Source organism: Camponotus vicinus, unplaced genomic scaffold (assembly GCF_025532165.1).
Source record: "Camponotus vicinus isolate PSW18456_S1 unplaced genomic scaffold, iyCamVici1.0 SCAF_8, whole genome shotgun sequence".
Lineage (NCBI taxonomy): Eukaryota > Metazoa > Arthropoda > Insecta > Hymenoptera > Formicidae > Camponotus > Camponotus vicinus.
This window is the reverse complement of record NW_028141980.1, coordinates 9,864,090-9,882,155: the sequence shown is the minus strand read 5'-3', so window position 1 is coordinate 9,882,155 and position 18,066 is coordinate 9,864,090. Positions and strand designations below refer to the sequence as shown.

Genomic DNA, 18,066 nt, shown 5'->3' with positions numbered 1-18,066 from the left:
GTTGTCGTTCGCCGAAAGGATACGATGCCGCGCCGCGCGATATATACTCGATGTGCTCGGCGTCGTATCGAAAGGTGGTAAGGAGTGGGAGATCGGATAATGGGGAGGGGAACCAAGTTCCGTCGTTGTAGCGGGGGTTGATGTGCTCGCGGTGGTGGTAGCGACGACCAGGGGTAGGGAGACCTTCGCGTCGCAGAGCACCGAGAACGGTGTACGTCGCTCCGGACAGCGCCAGCCTCAGTGTCGTTCCGGCCACGGTCTCGTACGGTCGCGTTCACGGCGAAAGATCACGCTCTCGCTCCTTCGGTCTTTTTCCCGGTCTACTTTCGCCCCGTGAGACGCCGCGCTCGGCGCGTCTCGGCGAGCCGAAGATTCGATTGTTCTCGGCGTTAACGAGGGTCGTTAAAGATGGGCTAGATCGAGGAGCGGCTTTTATCCGTTCAGCCGCGGCCACATCAAGATCATCGGAATAATGTGTCGTGACAAGTAGAACAACGTAGAATTGGAATTGTCGAGTGGGCAGTGTCGAGTCGAATCTATCGTCAGAGATATATCGTGCGGTTGACAGCACCGGTGGCGTTGGTGGTCCGCGGACATTGTAAGATGAGCCCGGCCTCCCAGGGCGCCCTGGAGGTGGAGCGTTACATCGGCAGCTGTCTCATCTCGTCCAACGTGCGCGCTGGACTGCACGGAAAGCCCGCGACCGTCTGTCGGAAGCAGGAACAACCAGCGACGGTACGCGGCGCCAAGGCCCGCGGCTGTTACAATAATGGAGCACAGGGTTACTCCGGACTGGCCGATCAACAGCAGTGTCAAGTGCAGTACGGCGGTCCTGGCGGTTGGACGGGCGCGCCATTGATATCAATGACGTCGAGCCCGCGCAGATGTAATCAGCGATCATCACCGTCGCTGGGCCAACAGCAGCAGCAGCAACAGACAACCTGCTGTGCCGATCAACAGCAGGTACCGCCAGGCGGTCATTTGCATAAGAGTCCTCTGTCCAGGCTGGCGATTCACACGCAGGGCGCGCCTTTGATCTTAGCCGGGCGATTCTACAATCGCGGCAAGGTACATGGCAACAACGGCAACAACGGTGGCAATTCCAATGGCACCATCAACACGCTCTGCGGCAACGCCGTTGGCAATTACGTTCATAATAACGCGAACTCGTCCACGACGAGTAACGTGAACGGTTCGACGAGGTGTCCGGCGTCGCGAATCGTCGCTCAAAGGCCACCGGAGACCGCCATGAAGAAACCACCGGTGATGATTTCCGCGAATTCAAAGATGCCGAATCCCGACTGTCCCTCCGCTGCGGGAAAGGAGAATGCCGGTTCCTCGAGTATCGCGAACATCGATTCTCTCAGTATCGCGAGCGACGAGAGTTCTGGTTCGAACAACTCGGAGAACAGCCTGCCGCGCATAATCAAGCCTCGCAAACGTCGAAAGAAGGATCGCAAGCCGCCGAATAACGTCGTCGCGAGCGGCGTCGACGCGGCGAAATCGGAGGAGCCGGTAATAACGCAGCGGCAACAGTCCTCGGGTTGCGGTAACGGAGTATCCGGGGAACAGAGCGTCGTCGTCAAGTCGTACGCACCAACCTGCTACGAACCGAGGATTTACGAGGCGGTCGCGCCACATCTCAGGAATTACCGGAGGCCACCGGTCGGCCATCGGGAGACTGTCTACGGCGGTTGTAGAGCGCCGTCGATGCAGATGGAGATGGCGGACGTCAGGCAGCAACGGTACGCGCATCATCGTCATCACGTGCAAGTGAAAGTGCTAGACGACAACCGTAACGTGATCGCGGCGCCGATGCGTGCCGCAGCGGCGCCGCCCAAGGGCTACCGGCATCATCATCACGCCAACGGTAACGGCAACTGTAACAGCAGTCTGCCGCGACGTTACGTTCACGAATACGCGGGCGAGTCCTGCGAGGCCGCCGCCAGGGAGGACGGTCTGGGCCCGTGTCAGTGCCGATACTGCGATCCGGCTGGTCTGATCTGGGACGTCGACCGGAACGGTTATTCGCCGTTCTTGACGGCGCCGTCGCTGTCGGTTCCACCGCCCTCGTCGTCATCGTCCCCGGGTGTCGATTATCGTCGCGCCGGACATTTCAGTCAGATGCCGCTGTTTCTCACGCCGCCGTGTTCGAATCTACAGGAACGCGCGCTCGATAGACTGTTCGACGAGCACTCTCGATCACAGGACGACGGTAGAGAGTCCGTTGTAGGGCCCGGCGGTGTGGTTTTGAGACGCAGCTGGAGCGATCCGACGAGTTACTTTAGCTACGGCGAGGAGATCGTCGCGCCGACGAGGGACGTCGGCGTCATCGGCGATCGTGGAGGCCAGTCCGAGAGCGGGAAACACAAACGGACCCTCTGGCGCGGTGACAGCATCGGCGGCGCGCCGACGAGCTCGTCGACGGGAGCCAACGGTGCGGGTCCAAACGCTGTTGGCGGACCTGCCGCGTCCCCGAAGGGCCTCGAGGTCTCCACCGAGATCATCACCTCGCCCAACGGCCACCGCGACCTGGAGATCAAGTTCTACTCGTCGCCGTCGCCCGCTGAACGTCTCGTCGAGGAGGACAAGTCGTCGTCGAGCCTCGTCGACGAAGCCGAGGACGACGAGAACAACGGCGACGGCGACTTTAGCGACATATGGAGTTACCACGAATCGAAGCTGCAGCAGGACTTCCGCACGTTGCTACAGGCGGAGGAGTGATGGGCCGTTTCGTCGACTTATTATTACTTCTCTGGAAGTGTCCACGTGCGTTCGCGGTCTCGTAAACTCGCTCGGTGGAGTGCGAAGTGAGAGCGAAGCGACAACAACAACAACAATAATAATAACAACAGTAAAAACAAGGAGCAAAAAATAGAGTGCGTGGATGTTGACGACGAAAAGTGTTTGGCATCTCCCGAAGCGGGTGACGGAAAAAAAATACGACATTTACTTCGTCCATCCGTCGCGCGTAAACACAGCTCGCCCGAGTCTCGCGATGTCGCTTTTATGTGCGGTCGAGGGTCTTGGGCCAAGTGTCTCGACACCGTATCGTTTTATGAAGCGCGAAGCCGCGAAACCTCGACGAAACAACAACAACTCGACGAAGAAGGCGATAACGACGACTACGACGACGACGAAGAGCGGCTTTTCATCGTTAACGGTGTTCGTAGTAACTTTGCACGCGACGCGATACCGGATGGATCATCGCTTTGATGCTTCTTCTCGATGACGTTTCACGTAGCGAAGTGAATTGACTCTCAGACGCAACGAGAGACGGTGCGTCGAACGTAGCCTTGTCGCGAGCGTGTTAGTCCGAGGGAGATGGAAAGAATGCGTATTCGCGCGTGTAACGCGCGCGACTGCATCTATCATGCGTCTTAAACGTAATGAATTTTTCTTGTAGTGGGTCGTAGTACAACGATCGTCTCGGTTGTATAAGCAACAGTCGCTCATATACATATGTTTACGCAAGTGCTTTTTATGTCTCGCTTATGCAAGTTTTCGCTCGGAGATCCGGAGGTGGGAATTATTAATTGAGTTAGTTTATCGTGGGAAGAAACTGTCCGTTTGTCCAGAAAATAATTACGCTGTATATTTTACAAAATTGTTCCATCGCACGATTGTATGGATCGTTTAATCGATCTGTCCATCGATCCAATTTGCGTCGCTCGATTAAAGAGCACCGAGTAATAAATTCTATCGACTTATAAATATCTAGCTATAAAAAATGCTTAGGTAATGCCGGTTGGCTTAATCGCGGTTTAATTACGTATCGACTCTGTGCGTGGAGTAGCCACTTTCTCTTTATTTTCGTAACTCGTTTTCGAACAACGATAATTGTACTACGACTTACGACGAGAAATCGTGCGTTAAAAAAGGCCAGGAAACGATGACAACGTAAGAATAGAGGAGCAGGAATAAAAAATACATAAATATTTCTGATATTTTATGTATTATATCAATCAGAATATCGAAATGCTTTCAACCGTACTCTTCGGTAGACGCGGGGCCATCGCTCATGTCTTTTATTCCTCCGCTACATCTGTTTTCCGATCGATTTCCCATTCGATGATTTTATCTCATCTATCGTAAATTTATTCCATTTCCTTTCCGCGCTCCGACGTTCGATTCTTATTTTTCATCGTGTCTTGGCTACGTAATTAGAAGTATGTAGAATACTAAACCATCGCCGCTTTGCGCGTAATTAAGCAGCGACTATTTTTCTTGATGTTCATTAATTACAAAAAGCGACGATTTGTATGTATTCTACACGAACGCGTGACACTTTCTTTAATCATCTGCGTCGCGAGAAGTTAAATCGTCTCTCGACCAAATTTCATTTATAGTTTTACGCATCTCTCGACGCGTGAAACTTTATTCATTTACGTCAGTCATATCAGAACACACAGCTCGAGAGAACGGCAGCCTCGCGTCGCGCGAAGTCTAGAGGACGACGTCTAGAAGAAGCGCCCGGGGAAAGCACCGTGCCAGCCGCGAGGGGGTTAATCGCGAGGGTTAATCGCGAGATGCACTCGGGCCGCGCATCGTCTCGCCCCGCACCAACACACTCGCCGCAAGAGCGGCGATGTGTACCGGCTTTTTCTCGCCGCCACCGTTCAAGACGAGTAGCGGCGACGTGACCGTTTAAAACGTAACGTAGCAATTAATCGGAGGAACGATGAACGGTCCGGTCCGACCGCTGGCCGCCGCCGATCGTAATCGACGTCTGCGCCTTCCACCCCGCCCTCTCTCCTCTCTCGCGATAGTAGGTCGAACTGTCGGAGAGGATCTTCTTCTTCTTTTTCTTCTTCTTCTTCTTCTTTCTCTTTCTCCTTCTTCCCTTCCCGAGGGGCTTGCCTCGCGTGAAAGGAGCTACCGCCTTCGTATTAGTAATTCCGTTTAATCGCGCGCGCTATCACCGTGTTTTATCGGATAACTCGGCACAACGGTTCAGCTCGTTGACTTGATAACCGGGCGGGCTGCCTCGCTGCAAGTTCGTAACATTGTTGCGCGTCCCACCTTCCTCTTCTTGCGCGCCGTTTACCGTTGCCTCTGCTAAATAACGGCAGACGGATCGGGTAAACTCGTTATTGATTTGTCCAATATCAATACTTTAGAAGCGGGACTATCGTCGTTGTCGTTTCGCCACGACTTGAAACTGGATGGGAGAGATATTGTCGCACGTTCCGTTACCGGATATCTGTCTCTCGCCACTTGATAACTAAAGTCTATAGCGTTTTTCTTTGAGCATGGAATTAATTAGCATACTTTTGTATTCTTCTCTTTCGCGATAAAACTTGCGCAGTTGGAATTTAACGACTTTTAATTTTATATATATACGTTTCGCGTTTGTGTTTCTCTTTTTATCTTTGAATAATGCGATTATGTATAATACTTTCATACACATATCTAAAGGAATCGAGACTTGATTTTTCCAGTGTCGATAAGGATCTGAAAAAATGACGAGAAAATATTCTTTCCTCCATCAATTTATTATTAGATACGACTTCCGTTAATTTTTCGAAAAATATAATCGATCGCAATCTCCGCGCTTATCGCACGATCGAGACAGGTCGAAGCTCTCGAGATCGTGCGAGGGTGGAAGGTGCGGCAGGAATTACCGCGGCAGGATCAATCTATATAAACTCGAGATACGCTATATCTATATTAAAACGAAAGGCCATCGCGCAGATTTACACAGATCGTAGAAGCGAGTAAACGTAGAAGCGAGTCGGGCGGTCACACACACGTACACGTGCAAAGTCCGTGTCGCGATCTATGTCGTGATAGGTCGACTCGTTCTTCTGTAAATCTGCGCTCGATGATCGAGAGAACGTCGGTCGAGGAGACCGACCGCGTGCGACGAACCCTGCGTCATTTTGTATGCGATATACGAAGACTATACCACCTTATCTCCCCGCTCCCTTTCCGCGTTCCCCCACAATATACATGTCAACCAGAGACAAACAAAACACGCATTACTACGCGAGCCACCACAGCATTATAACACGTTATCATCTTTATCACACGCAACACATACGGGCACAGACACACACACACACACACACGTACAGCCAATCAACCACCTATCGTTAGACCGTAAGTTTAGAATCTAAGGCGATCTACTTAGATTATTATCTCCGTTGTCTATATGTGTATAGAAGAAATCGCGTGAAGACGGTTCGCCTTTTGTTGTCACGATTTCAGAATACGCGATGGAAAAACGACGACGAGACACGACCGGGAATCTAATCGAATGAATGTTGTTTTGTACGATATGTGTCTCCTTTTGGAGAAATGGAGCACAGAGAGAAAGGATAAATATATTATAATGAATAAAGCGTGACAAAAATACAGAGAATAAAATAAAATTATTGCATCATCTCTTTATAATAAAATGCGATGACTGAGATAACTATATATATATATACACACATAATATATATAGGAATCGGAAGTTTGATGTTCTAGTTTTCCAAAGTATACACGCGGTGGAATCACTCATGAATATTTATAGCTGCCGTTTCTCCAAAAAGAAGCGCGCGCGGATTAAACTAGGAGGAAACCGATGAAATCTTGTTAGTATTCAGTACACACTCGCAGCGTCGGGAATACGAAGGGTCGGCCGTAAAAATTCTCCAATGACGACTACAACGACGTCCGTTTAGGCTGTAACGGGTGTGCGCTTTGTGCCAAGTTGGACGTGGCGAGCGTGTCCCGAACGAGAGTGCGAAGAATGATATTAGCAATATTTCTCTCTTGCCGGCGAGTCGCACGTTGCGGCAATTTTTATCGCCAAGTGGTGACAGATAAATATTTTCCTTGGTTCTCCTTGTTAAGGCAGAGTGTGCGCGCGACGCATCGATGCATAATCACGCAATATGTACTCGAGGAAATCGCATAAGAGGGAGAAAGAGAGAGAGAGAGTGATTGTGCTTTAATAACATCGTCGTCGATATTTTTCTTCGGGAATTCTTACTATTGGTCGCGTCCGAGAAAAAAAGGTTTGCCGCTCGCAAATATCTGTTCGTGTTTTATCCGATTGCACGCGATTTTTGTTGATGCTGTATCGACGTATATTTTCGGTTGTATTATATACAATGCCTCTGCATGAATGCGCTATATGATGCATCGAATGCAGTGTCTGGCGGAAAGAGTGAAACACGGTAAAGCCAAATATAAATCGAGTGACAGGAGCCTGTTTTAAAAGTCAATCCGCAAAAACTTTTTCTTCTGCATACAATCGGTCTTTCGTATTAAAAGTATTAACGAGCACGCGCCCGAATCGCTTACTAGATTTAAATGAAAGGATTAAAGGAAGGGAATTTATAATCGCATAAGTTTTCGTAGTACACTTCAACTCGTTTACAAGTTGTCGCTTTTGCTACAAGCGTTTCTGCACAAATTTCCTTCGTTCGTCTTATGAAAGTTACGGCTTCGCTTTGGTAACTTTGATAACTCGACAATAAGACTTGTAACGCACTTTTGCGCACTGCAATACTGTAAAAAATATTCCTATAATGCATCCATATTTTCGATTTGACGAACAGTGCAGCTATTGTGAACAAAAATTTGTTGCGCGAAAAAGAAAAGATTATATAAGGCGTTATTATCACGATCTCTTCGCGAGAAATGGCGACCTTAATTTGGGAAAATTAAAGTGTCCTCTCGATGCATTTGATTGAGACGATGTTTGCTGATTTAACTTGTTACGAATTCGTTTTCTGGCGACGAAAGTGACCTAATTTACTTATCGGTCTAATGCTAAGAAATTTGTTAAGACACGTTGCATAAAAATTGACAAACAAATGAAGTTGATAGACATAGAAATAGATAGATAGATAGATAGATAGATAGATGGATAGAAAGAGAGAGAGAGAAAGAGTGAGTGAGAACGATATATAATTTGTTTTTTGAAAAACAATGCTATTGTTGAATATGCTTTGAAAGAATTTTTCATTATCTGCTGTTTTAAAAGTTACAATGTTGTGTGAAAGACGAAAAAATTTTTTTTATATGCCATTGTTATAAATATTTGCGATTTTTATTTACCGAATGTCTAGAGAATATGACGAAGAGTGACAAACATTGGAGAAAATAACTATTGCAAATATTGAAAAACGAGAAATATATGAAGAGATTCAAAAAAAAAGATGGAAAATGTGGAAAAGTTAATAGGATTGTGAAACGCTTGATAGAAAGTGAGATAGTTCGTCGACAGATCCTGCGGTTTTCGAAAGTTTGAATTTCGATATTACTGCTTTTCCTTTTCTCGTGAGAGAAAATTACAATTTACATAGTTGAAAAAAAATGAACGAAACTCACAATTCAGATCCCTAGAGATAATTGTGTAAAATATTACAAAATAGACTCGCTGGATCGTCGACACATATTTATATTTTCATTGTTACTTAACTAATTATTTCCCCGGCTCCGATGTCGTTTTTCCCGATCGCTAGTCTAGTGATCGTTTCAGAAATCGTGCTTTCCGCCTGATCTGATCTCTGACGAAGGCAGAGGGAGAGACTCGAAAACAGCCGAAATGGAGAGAGTTCAATGAACGTGATTTAAATGATGATTCTTTACCGATATCTTTTTCTTTCTTTCTTTGTTCTCTTTTTCGTCCCCATGTCGGCCGTCGATCGTTTTTGGATTCTCTCACCCTCCTGCTTCTTCTTTATGTATTTATTTCACTCATCGTCAATTGACGTTAATAACGTATTGTGATAATGCAACGATATAATACATACATGTAAACATACACATCTACACATACACACACAGATACTCGGCTCCGCTTCGTCGTAATAGACTGATCAACCAAGCCGACCTATCAGCGTCGCCTATAGTGCTATGTCGCACTAACTCGAATCATATTGTTTGGAGAAATCAATAAAAACGTCTTTAATTTATCCGTGTCTACTACCTTTTCATTATTATATTAGATTAATATTAGATTAATACATATATAGACATATGCATAAAAAAGGGTAAAAAGGTATATATCAAATATTATAAAAGTGATGCACATACAACTTATTTAAGTTTTTTATAATATATGAAATAATGAAAATAATTAATTATTATTATTTAAACATATAATTGAAAACGTAATTGAATAGAAATTATATATGCAAAACGTATTTTAAGATTTTATAGCATTTAAGCAATTTTTATTCAAATTTTAATCTTCGATTAATTTTTGTCACATGACGAAAATTGTAGCGATTTAATATTTATGATAATGATTATTTTACGTTTTCAATCATTTTATTTCAATATTAATATTTTTCTCTCAATATTAATATTAATATTTTATTTTTATATTGATTATTTTTATATTAATATTAATATTTTATTTTTATACCGCCAATGGTAAATTAATTTCTTGTAAATACTTTCCTTTGAAATTTATTGCAATTTTCAAGTTGGAAAAACTAATTTCGGAAATCTAGTGACAAACTAAATACCACGTATCCTTTTTTGCGATTGTCATCTGTAAGCATCAATTTATTCACGTAAAAATAATGATATCAGTTCTTGCATATAATTTATTTCGTTTACTTTTTTTCGCGAGTAAGCGAATTGGATGAAAATCCATCAAACAATCAATTTACATGTTTATTCAGATGAAAATTACTCTAATGCCATAAATTACTATAATGGCAATTTCGCTTTTATTGTACGATGAGATATATAAAGCCGCGCATGATATAGCACATGACATATAACGAGTTTGACTTATGGTAACAGAGTCCGATACGTATTTAAGATTATACATATCTCGTTGGTGAACTGATTTATCACGCGAGCGGCGATTTAATATCCCCGACAGGAGTAACGATATAAAATACTTAAGTCACGATTGCTCGACATTACGACTAGTATAAATGTTTGTAATACTTGGAGTAATATAAATATCACAAGCAACATCAAAGAATTAAACTCTAAAATGTAAACTATTGAGGCATAAATTCTATTCGTGTTTCAACCAATATGATTCAGACATTAATAGTTTCTTATCAATCATGTGTAATCTAAACAGTATAAATCATGATGTTTGTGAAATTTCGTGACTTAATTAATATTAACTCTGGAAAAAGATAAAAAAGTGCACAAGTTTTAATTACATATAAAAATTATCTTTTAATTACACACATATTTTATATTTATCTTAATAATATTTAATTTTGCATCCAAAACCAAAAAAGAAGATTCCACGTCATTTTTCAACGATAAGATCTCATGGAAAATATATACTTGAATACTACTTGTACGATTGCAATCGCGATCTTTCTCCATTGGTGGCACGATATTATCTGTTTAAGTACCGTTTATGCATCGTAATTTCTCGAGAAGTCCTGCCGATTTCATCGCGAGCTTTGCATCGCCGCCCTCGACGCCTCCGCGCACGCGCGCGCGCGCAAATTCATTGCAAGCGAACGCATGATTCTCGTCAAGTCAGGAATCAGTTTATGCGCTTCACGATACTAGACCGTCGTTCGACGGCGGCGGATGCAGTCCGATGACCTCCTCTTCCTTATCTCGGAATTGAGTAATAGCCCCTTCGCCGGTTCGTGTGTGGGTCGGCAAACTGCTATAATTCACCCACGTTGCACATCCACTCCCTGATACTGTTAACATCCGCTCTTGATGCTCACCGCACCCCTTTTTGTCCGAATTTTTGAACCGATTTCTTACAAAGAAATTCGTAAAAACTGATTCTTTCCATCTGCTTTGTATTGCAATGATGGCGAATCCCTGATTTTAAGGACCAAAGAGTCTTTAAAAAAGATTCAGGACTTTGCTATACAATTACATATTTTCGTATTAAAAAAAATTTTTTTTTTAATTCGAAAAGAGACGCGAAATAAATAATAATATATATTTCTTTTTTAATTTATTTCCTACTCAAGAGTTCTCTTATATTTATTATGTGATTATTTCATTTCATTTTCCTGTTACAATATTCTTTGTGCACGGAATCACTGTTGGAAACAGCTATTCTAGATTTCTGAGACGGAGATGGGAGCTGGTCGTAAGCGGATTCAGGTCACGCTTGCGGTCAGATTCAGGGTCTCTCGCCTCGTGCCGAAATGAATGTTCGTAATCAATGACACTTCATTAGCTGGTCGACGCATTGCCTAACAGCCTGCGGCATGCTCTGTCGATTGAATTAGCCGATGTGCTTGCGTATATGTGCAACGTAATCCCTCTGTCTTATCGCGCCGTTACCTGAGAATGAATCATTATACCGGTTCGAATTAAGGACGTCAATCACGATCGGGGCAAAAGAGAATCAGAAAAAAATCAGAAATTAATATGCCGATCTTTACAACAGATCCATCCGAGAGAGAAGTCAATTCAAGAGAACAAGTCGATCGGCGTTGAAGTTTGCAAACGCTAATCACGAAATTGTTGCAATTCACGGTTGTTATCTCACCTGGCGAATACAGGTGATTCGTTCGAGTATCATCTATTAATTCGAGTTCGATCGCGAAAAAATCGGGAAAAGATAGACGCGTATATCGGAAACGTCACGTATCGAATTATTCCAAGGGCAGATGATGCGTAAGTTACTGCAACTTGTATTTTCTGTTGCGTGCAGGCAGATGTAGTCGTTTATGCAACATCGTAAATTTAAATAAACAAGATGATGAAGTCCGGAGCCATAATATTTATACGATTTGAATTTATATGCGGATTCAGAGCGATTCTAATTAATTTATCGATGCATTATTTCACGTCTGCAGAATGTAATGAAAACACGTCATTAATTTCAAGTTACATATATCTCTGAGCTCTATAGAGCTTCTATATCTTGATACTTTGGATTCAAATATTGCTTATGTAACGATATAGTATATAAAGGATATATATGACGAACGTGTTTTATATAACTAACGCGCGACTTAAGCCGACTAAATTCGATATCACGAAAGTGTAATGTAAGAAGAAGATTACATAAGATACGTTGGACTTGCACCATTGATTGCACACGAAAATCTAAAGTCAACGCTAAGAATTTTACACTTTGATTTCCATAGCAAGTATATAATTATTTCTCCTTCTCCACCTGTATAATTTGCTATCAACATTCACCGATAATAGATCAATATTTTATCATGCGGATATATAATCTCATACGCTATTACCACATGGCAATTGCCACATATTACTTTGTACTGTGTATTACCAGACTGAAAATTATAAAATTCCTAACGTGGCTTGTTTATTTAAAAAATAAAATAATTTTATTAAGCATATATTAAATACATCGAATGCGATATAATCTGCGTATTTTAGATATATAATTAATCTGCTCGGGATACATTAATTTTTCCATCCTTTATCATTTTCGTGTAACATGTTTTTTACCACATTTTTAAATGATTAAAATTAATTTGAAATATACAACTAAACTTTTTATTACATCAAACAAATTATGCATACGAGAAAAATAATTATTTTTCGAATCTTGATTACGTTTTCCTCTATATAAAATTTATTTTTACAAGAGAAGAGATTCTTACACATGTGCACCGAGAAAGGTTCGTTGTACAAAGTTTCGTAACGCACTAGCGCAGTTTCTCGCTAATTATGCGACCTGTCATTAAGACGCTCGCGAAAAAAAGGACCCAAGGGCATAATGCCGACCCAACGTTGCACTGCCGCGTAAGCCGGCTGTTTTTCATCCTCGGCCTTATAATCACATACACTTTGTATCGCCGCATTGGCACCTTCTACACTCGTTAGTGCTTCTTCGTTCGTACGCTCGTTCGCGAAAGGAGAAGAAGAGAGAAGGAAGAAGGGAGGAAGAGCTGTATCTCAACGACGACGCGTTCGCTTAAGTATATTTTAAGAGCCGCGTCGTTTCCAGTCAATTTGCATCTGAATACGAGCGTCATAATGGCCTGAACTTTGCATACGTGACCTTGTCGCGTGTATCACGAGCAGAATGCGCCTGGGAGAGAACGTTGTTGTCGGTATTCCGCCGCCTATACGCTCGCTCTTAATTACGACTATTAATACAGAACGAAAGTGTCCTCGCACGGACGAAGCAATTGCTCGAGAATATACGACGTGCTTTATAATTTGTAAGATCGGATGTTAGAGTATGGTTTATAAAGCTCATCAGGAATAGTTTAGTGTTTTTAATTTCCGCCGGTGATCGATGATATTTCTTGTCGAACTATGTTCGATGGTCGCTTTATATATATACTTTAATTTAATGGTGCAAATGGAAATAACTTTTTTGTATTCTCATATTTGAAAAATATTCTGTAATATAAAATCCAATACGCTCAACATTTCAGGCATTATTCGCGAATAATTGGTATCCATTATTTATCTGAGTAATTATTCAAATAAAACTACTGTTGAACGGCTGTGTGACGTATATTCGGATCATAAATATTCATTATTTAATTATTACTCGCGTGGGATGCAAAAAGGCACTTTATCACAAACAGTATGGCGTCGGAGATTTATTTTTTTTAGAGATTATGTAATCCGTATTATTTGAAAATAAACTTAATTCTTATAAATATATAAATATATAGATCGTGTAGCTTACGTTTCAATAAATGTGCCAAACGACGTACGCGATAAATTTATGTGTGAGGTAGGTCGTGTAAATGTAGTCAAAATACAGGCAAAAAGGCTTCTCCCTGGTAACGAGTGGCAATTACTATAAGAGCGATAAGTGCACGGTGCTTATGCGAGGTAGATCTTAAAGCAGCAGTCGTGAAAGAAAATATTTAACTATCGTAAAACAATCAACGAATGTTCTTTATAACTTTGCGGATTGCGATCTTTTTTTCCAGCTTCGCGCTTTACCACAGTATCCGAACAAAATTGAATTCCGCACGACTGATCTTGTCGCCTATTTTATTCATTAAAAAATTAGAGAAAGTTTTATATTATATAATATAATATAAAATTTACTAAGAGAAAATTAATAAATATACTTCATATAAATACTTCAACAATTTTTAAATATTACTCATTATCTATTTATGGGAAGATGTTATATATTTTATTAATATTTATTAATATTTAATTATTATGAATTGTTATTATTATTTATTAATTAGCCTGTAATTATGCTAATTACACTATTACGCTTTTATTAAACTGTTAAATAAATTAATTGTATCGAGTTAAGGCGTAGAAGCATCATAATTTTCAGTTTTCTCGCTGACTCCTCGCAAACGTTATTACTCGAGGGGAGAAACTTCTACCTAGGGATTCTACGTAGAATTTATCGCTACTGTACCGTTGCTGGCATAAATCGCGAATTTAACAGTCGCGTTTTCTCATCGAAATTCTTTCGATGAGTCCAATCTCCAGCGTAAAAGTATCGGGTTTTAACCTCTTCGAAGAGCGAAATGCTGTTGTTTCATGCGGTTTGTAAAAATAAGGTTCGTCTATAACACACTACAGTACGAAAAAGTTTTTAACGATTCACTACCAATGGAGTCCAATTTCCGCCCGATTTATTCCTCGATACTGTATTACTCCAGCCGATAGTATCAGTGGATACCATCGGATTAAGTAGATCGGTCACGATTAATGTTGCAAGAGTTCTGCAAGTGGGCATACCGTATCTAAAAGTGCTTTGTCAGTACTATACTTTTTCAGTAAATCGTATTAAGAAATATTTATTTAAATATTTTATTTAAATTAAAATTAAAATACGCGAGAAAATTTTATACCGAATTATGACAGGTATTGAAACAGGATAAAAAGATTATATTAAAAATAACTTATTGCCTTGTAATTTTTAAATATTTACTATCTTATCTTTAGTGGAATTTAGTAAAGATACTTTGCGATTTCGTCTCAGACTGTATCTAATGCCTACTATCTTGAGACCTACATCTTGTATATATTAGCGTATTATCGAAAATGAGATAGTGCATCTTCAACGTTTAGTCTATTATAATTGTGGGTAAAAGTGGGTTAAAGCGTTCGTTTAGTGCTCTCTGTGCTGAGCGTACAAGCTATTTAACTGCTGAGAAATCGCGTATTTGGAATTAAGCGCGACTTAAGATATTATTTCATTTCATCTAATGCGGAAAACAACTTGAGAATGTTTGGTTTAAAGATCAATATCTGGGTTGCATGAATAAAATCTGCTCAAATCAGAACGCGTTCGGATAATTCATTAACTTCTAAAGAAGTAGATTCTCTTCCAAAAATTTATTTTTATTATTTTATTTTCTATGTATTTGATAGTAAGCAAAGGTGGTCGATATTTTCTAGATTAATTATCTGGAGAGAAAGTTGATCTTTAATAAGAATCTTATTATAATCATTTTCACACAATAGTTATTTAAAGATTTAGTAACTTAATAATGGACATTCTAAATGTATGATCGTGGAATGGAATTTTTGGAAGAGAGTGACACAATTAGCTTCAGATATGTATTTAATTTTCCCTATTAAAAATTTTAATTTTATTTATATTAAAAATTTGAAACGAAATGGCAAGCAAACTATTGAACAATCATCGAACACATGGTAATGGATTATGATTGCGAGTAGATCGACTTGATGCAGCTCGGTGATATCTTGTAGTCGAGCATTATTGGAGACGGGAGTTTGTACAGTTTATGAGCGTGTACGATACGATGCGCAATGTTATTATAGCGTGCGTTAAACTAATGGTAGCGAAACGTTATCAGGTGAGCCGCGTCGAGTTGTCGGCCGCTCGTCGTTGACATCGCGTTGCACTTATGCCGCCGGGGGTTATCATGTTACCTCGCATATGGCATTCCTGTCACCTAGCTCTGCCGGTGACACGTTACACGTAAATCATCGCGCGGAGAAACAAACGGAGTCACCACCGGTGCTTCCGGTCACTTCAAACGTCGACTCCCGTAATCGTATACCTGGCGGCCAGCAAAATGCTCGTGAAATTCGTAGCTTGAGTTTATGTCGACTCTTGTCATCCGTACTTGATCGGGGATATTGTATTAAAATAGCAAAAGAGAGCGGTAGTAGTTTTTAATTTGCGAGGTGAAAATGCTCCGATAATTTGCATTTTTTTCAAGAGAGATAATTTTGCTGATGATTGAAAAGTTTCTCTTTAAATTGTCTTTAATTCATATTTCAAAAAAATAGAAATCATTTCTTTTTATATTTACAAACATTACATCTGTTTAAAAAAATTATGGAATTATAGAGAATATTAATAGACGATAACTAATGCTGGACTAATGCGTATTATTCTCACGTCACTCTTCTACCGTTTTTCTAGCATCAATAAAACCCGAGATTAGCATAAGACATAGTGAGACATTTAACGCATACGTCATACTTAGCTGATCATAATGTATCCTCGACATTGCGAGCGTCATAAAATCCATTCGAGTCCTCGTCCACCTTTTGTCGCGGTTCGCTCCCCTACATCCTACCGTTATCTTTTTGCGATCCTTCAATGGTTATCAACAGGGATTATACTCAACACTTCCGCGCCGCTGTTCCCATCGCGACGGTAGTCGCGTTACGCAACTCTTTGCGCATTAATCGCCACTATTGTCGGTGGTGCGAAGTCCTTTTTGCGCGGCTCTCAGCCTCTTCGCGACTTAGCGGTGTCTTGCGTCTCTTTCTCTCTCTCTCGCACCATGCGAGTGGTCATACCAGAATACCCATAGGGTTGAATTTACAGTTCTCTACTCGGACTCGTGGAAATATATCTTCCTTAACACAAGGTAGCAACGCGAAATTAACGACGGCCGCGCGCGGATTTTATGATCGCCGATATCTCTCTCTTCGCGGTCTCTTAATTCCTTTCCGATATCGCGAATCGGCGTTTATTTCCCTTTTGTGCGCATAGCGCATATAGACGCCCGTGACTTGCGGCTTATGCTCCTTGTAACCCATCGATTACATTCTCGTCCCGTCGTGAAAGAGAGAGGGAGCGGGAAAAGAGAGAGAGAAAGGGAGACTGTTCCTTATCCGATGTAGCTCTCCGCGCGGTAACTTGGAAACGATTGAATCCGCACGCCGCGCCGACTGCCTATTAGTTTCTCATCGGTGTGTTCTTTGAAATGCTACTTGCGCGCGAGATATTTTATGCAGGAATTTATGATCGCCCGTCTCGTAATTCAGCGGGTTTGGAAAAAAATGCGTCGAAGGTAGCTTTATGATAAAAGCGAGTCATTTATAATCGGGCGATCCGAAAACGATGAATCATCAAGTAACGAATACATCAGTGCTTTATGATAAAATCGTCCTCTGCCGTTTCTGCAAAAATTTTTCTACAAAATTTAATAGTAATCATAGATGTTAAGAAAATTATATATTAAAATGTCATCTTGAATTTTGTATCGGAAGAGTTATACCTTCTCTTAGATTAGATACGAAAATATCGCGAGGAATTTCTCGTGAGGAAATTATGGATGTTTAACGAGAATATTTTCCTTTTGCGCGAGTCTTATCTTTCTTCCGTTAAAATGCGTTGCGCGACATCATCTCCGATTGGAGAAACTTATCTAATTCGTCGATGATAACGTTGTCATTTTTCCGTGGAACCGCGACTCGTTCTTTCTGCTATTCTTGCAGTCTCTCGTATCGCGATATCTGGAATGTAAGGGGCAGATCTCAGAAAATTGATTGAATGGCTTTTAATAAGGCGAGGCGCCTGCTGCATCAAAGGCGCGGATGCAACGCGGTCCAATTAGATGTCATAAAATGCGCATCTCGAAACTGCTGCGGACAAACGATATGCAAAACCGTCATCCGCAAATTCCGACAAGTATCGGTGGCACGTTATGTCAAACTTCTTCGGCGTGTTAATCGTTTCTGCTTCTGTAGATAGATTGTGAAAATAAAATATACGCGTACACATATACACCAAACACAAATACACGCATACGTATCGAGTGCTTTTGTGCGCCGAGGCTCTCGCTGTTTTATTACTAGAGATACTCTATCGTATATCACCTTTATATGCACCGATGCATATCTATTCTCTTTTCTGTGTGTTGTCGAACGACGGCGATATAATCGATTCAAAGGTGGCATGGCTATCGAAGTAATAAAATTGTTCCTTTT

General features: G+C 41.6%; 2 protein-coding genes across 3 annotated transcripts in view; both read left to right on the top strand.

The window, feature by feature from the left end:
- The window catches only part of Twin (CCR4-NOT transcription complex subunit 6-like twin), a 484,682-nt gene that overhangs the window by 67,414 nt on the left and 399,202 nt on the right, over positions 1-18,066 (top strand). The window lies entirely within an intron of this gene.
- On the top strand, positions 201-8,915 carry LOC145976081 (uncharacterized). The gene has a single exon (XM_083107016.1). The coding sequence runs from the start codon at positions 604-606 to the stop codon at positions 2,722-2,724; it is 2,121 nt and encodes a 706-aa protein (XP_082963142.1). The 5' UTR covers positions 201-603; the 3' UTR covers positions 2,725-8,915.